The sequence below is a fragment of the Penaeus japonicus genome, unplaced genomic scaffold (assembly GCF_977035675.1).
Source record: "Penaeus japonicus unplaced genomic scaffold, GWHDUDI00000001_assembly GWHDUDI00000015, whole genome shotgun sequence".
NCBI classification, from domain to species: domain Eukaryota; kingdom Metazoa; phylum Arthropoda; class Malacostraca; order Decapoda; family Penaeidae; genus Penaeus; species Penaeus japonicus.
In genome coordinates, this window is record NW_028234417.1 from 34,810,212 (window position 1) to 34,812,711 (window position 2,500).

The following is a 2,500-nucleotide window of genomic DNA, read 5'->3' on the forward strand; positions in this document are numbered from 1 at the left end:
ACTAGAAAAGAAACTAGGTTTATCATGAATTAATGGCTAAAGAATATATACATATCATCAGATTTCTATATATCAATTTCAACTTGACATATACACAGATCAACCATACAATGTTCATAATAATAAATTAAATTTGTGGTTTAATTCTATAAAATAAAAATATATTTCGTTATGGATAGCGAATCAGTCGAGCTCATTGTTAATCATAATGTGCGACTTTATATAATTACAATACACCTGTATCCTACTGTGGTTATTCTTATTATCTAAACTTTGGACAGCATGTATCATTACCTGTATATTAGGGCATCCATATAACACTGACAGATGTCCTCCCTACGTGTTTCATAATCAGAACAAACTGCGAACAGACTGACACAGTGTCCCTCGTGTTTCATGTAATCAGGACAAATGCTGAATGGTACGCTGCCAGGGCACAAAAATCTGACTTTCACATTTACACGTCATTATGATATGAATACTAATGCCATAATAAATAACATTGAATCAGGACAGACAGATGAGATGTGAGTCTTCTTCTGGATTATGGTACTCCCATTCGTAGTGACCTCAGGGCGTCAACAATTGCTAATGCACCACTAGACGGTATGAAATGACTGTGCTTCGGATCGAGGAATGTTTTCAGGCGTTCCAAAGTGCGTGGGTTATTTGAGTTGACATTATATGTGGCTCTTTTGTAAACCCCAGAGACACGCTCAAGGAACTTTGAAGATTCCCAGTCCTTTTCTTGGGTTTGTGTGATCTCTTCAAGAAATAGCGTCAGGATCTGCTTGTGATCTGGGACATCACTAGCGCTGATGGCATACGAGTGCCAAATACTGCCATGCCTCTTGCTTTGTACTCGGGGAAACCACCAGCAAGGCTTAAGGACGTTGCTCAAGAACCTGCATGCAGACAGTACTAACTGCTGCTCATCTGTTAACCTAGAAACGATCATGTCTTCAAGCTGTGTCATCACATAAATCCATTTACCATTTTCCTTTGTTCTAGTGATATAAACAGGAACTTCCTCTTGTAAACAGTCACTCACCAATGCTGGAAGGTCATCAGTATCCTCTGGGTATCCAGTCCTCAGTAAAGGGACAATGAGTACTTTCACTTGCCTTGTTATATTTCCATCATACCAAACCAAGTAAATAGTCACACCAATCTCCTCCATGGCTATACGTGGATATGATCGCCAAATTGTCGGAATTTTGAACTTGTATGTAGCAAGCGTTGTTTTCACTTCATGATAGAATTCTTCTCTAAAACGCTTTGCAATTGCATTCATTGTTTGGTCTTCATATTTAACTTCAATTGAGCAAACTTCTTCGCCGTTGTGGATTACTTGATAATCTCCATATGACTTTTTTTCAACTTCCCAAAACATCTGTAGAAAATCATTTGTAAAGTCATTTACTACAGTCGACTTGGGGTCTCTTTGAACAAGCTTCCCTTTGAACTTGGAGTTGTTTTTTCCTCCCATTTCTTGAAGAAGACTCTCCATCTCTCTTTCAATTGTATTTCCATTCCTTGCTTTTCTTCTCCAGTCAGCAATGTATGTTCTGAAACTATCATTATCTGAAATATTTAGATGTTCCATTTTTCTCTGAAGGATTAACTTTGTTCTACTTTCGTCTTGTGGCTTACTCAGAATATCAAGTCCAAATTTCGCAGGTAAAAGTAATGGCGAAAATTCCTTCACTAGTGCTTTATATCCTTCAGCAAGCTCTTGAATGCTTACAGGACTAGTCGAAGTGTCTTGTTCTGCTTCAGTGCGACCACGCGACTGAAAGGCTTGAAGATAAGCCACACATTCCATTTGGCCTTTCATAGCTGCCACATGTGCAGCTGTGAACCCATCCTTTGACTCAATATTTATATCAGCTCCATTGAAGAGCAGATATTCTACCATGGCCAATCTTCCATAGAGTGCTGAAACATGTAACATTGTAAAACCACTTATGTCATCAATTACGCAGTTGATATCGGTATGTTTAATGAACTTACTTAGCAGCAAAACTAACCCATATCCAGATATGCACAACATCATATCTTTACTAATGCTGCTTTTTAGTGAACCATTCAGAGCATCAGAGAGTTCATGAAGAAGAGAATCGGGCTCTTCTCCTGCTAACAATCTCATTCTCTGGAAAAACTGTTTGAATTTCTTAATTTCACTTTCCAAAGCTTCCTTGTAAAATGCATTAGGAAGCTTGCTATCACTTCCAACAGACAGAGACATGTGTAGATCTCTAAACAGTATGTACAGCATGTTCTCCTTTTTGCCCTTCAGCGCACTCCTTATTGGTGTGTCTTCCCGAGGCAGAGGGTGAAGGTGGACGTCCTCGAGGCCAAACATCTGACATGAGAGCGGAAGGCCGAGTCCTGCAGCTGCACAGAGCAATTCCCTTGCCTTCTTGCTGCGGGCTTCTTTATCTTCTTCGTAATCTCTGGTGAACCTCCACACGGCTTTTGGACCATTTCTTTCTATGTC

At 39.5% G+C, this 2,500-nt stretch overlaps 1 protein-coding gene across 1 annotated transcript in view; it reads right to left on the bottom strand.

The window, feature by feature from the left end:
* Positions 1 to 417: 417 nt before the first annotated feature.
* The window catches only part of LOC147470425 (uncharacterized), a 6,771-nt gene continuing 4,688 nt past the window's right edge, over positions 418 to 2,500 (bottom strand). The window contains exon 5 of the mRNA XM_086544799.1: positions 418 to 2,500. This exon is cut by the window's right edge and continues 96 nt beyond it. Within this exon, the coding sequence (XP_086400925.1) occupies positions 545 to 2,500 (1,956 nt within the window). The 3' untranslated portion in view covers positions 418 to 544.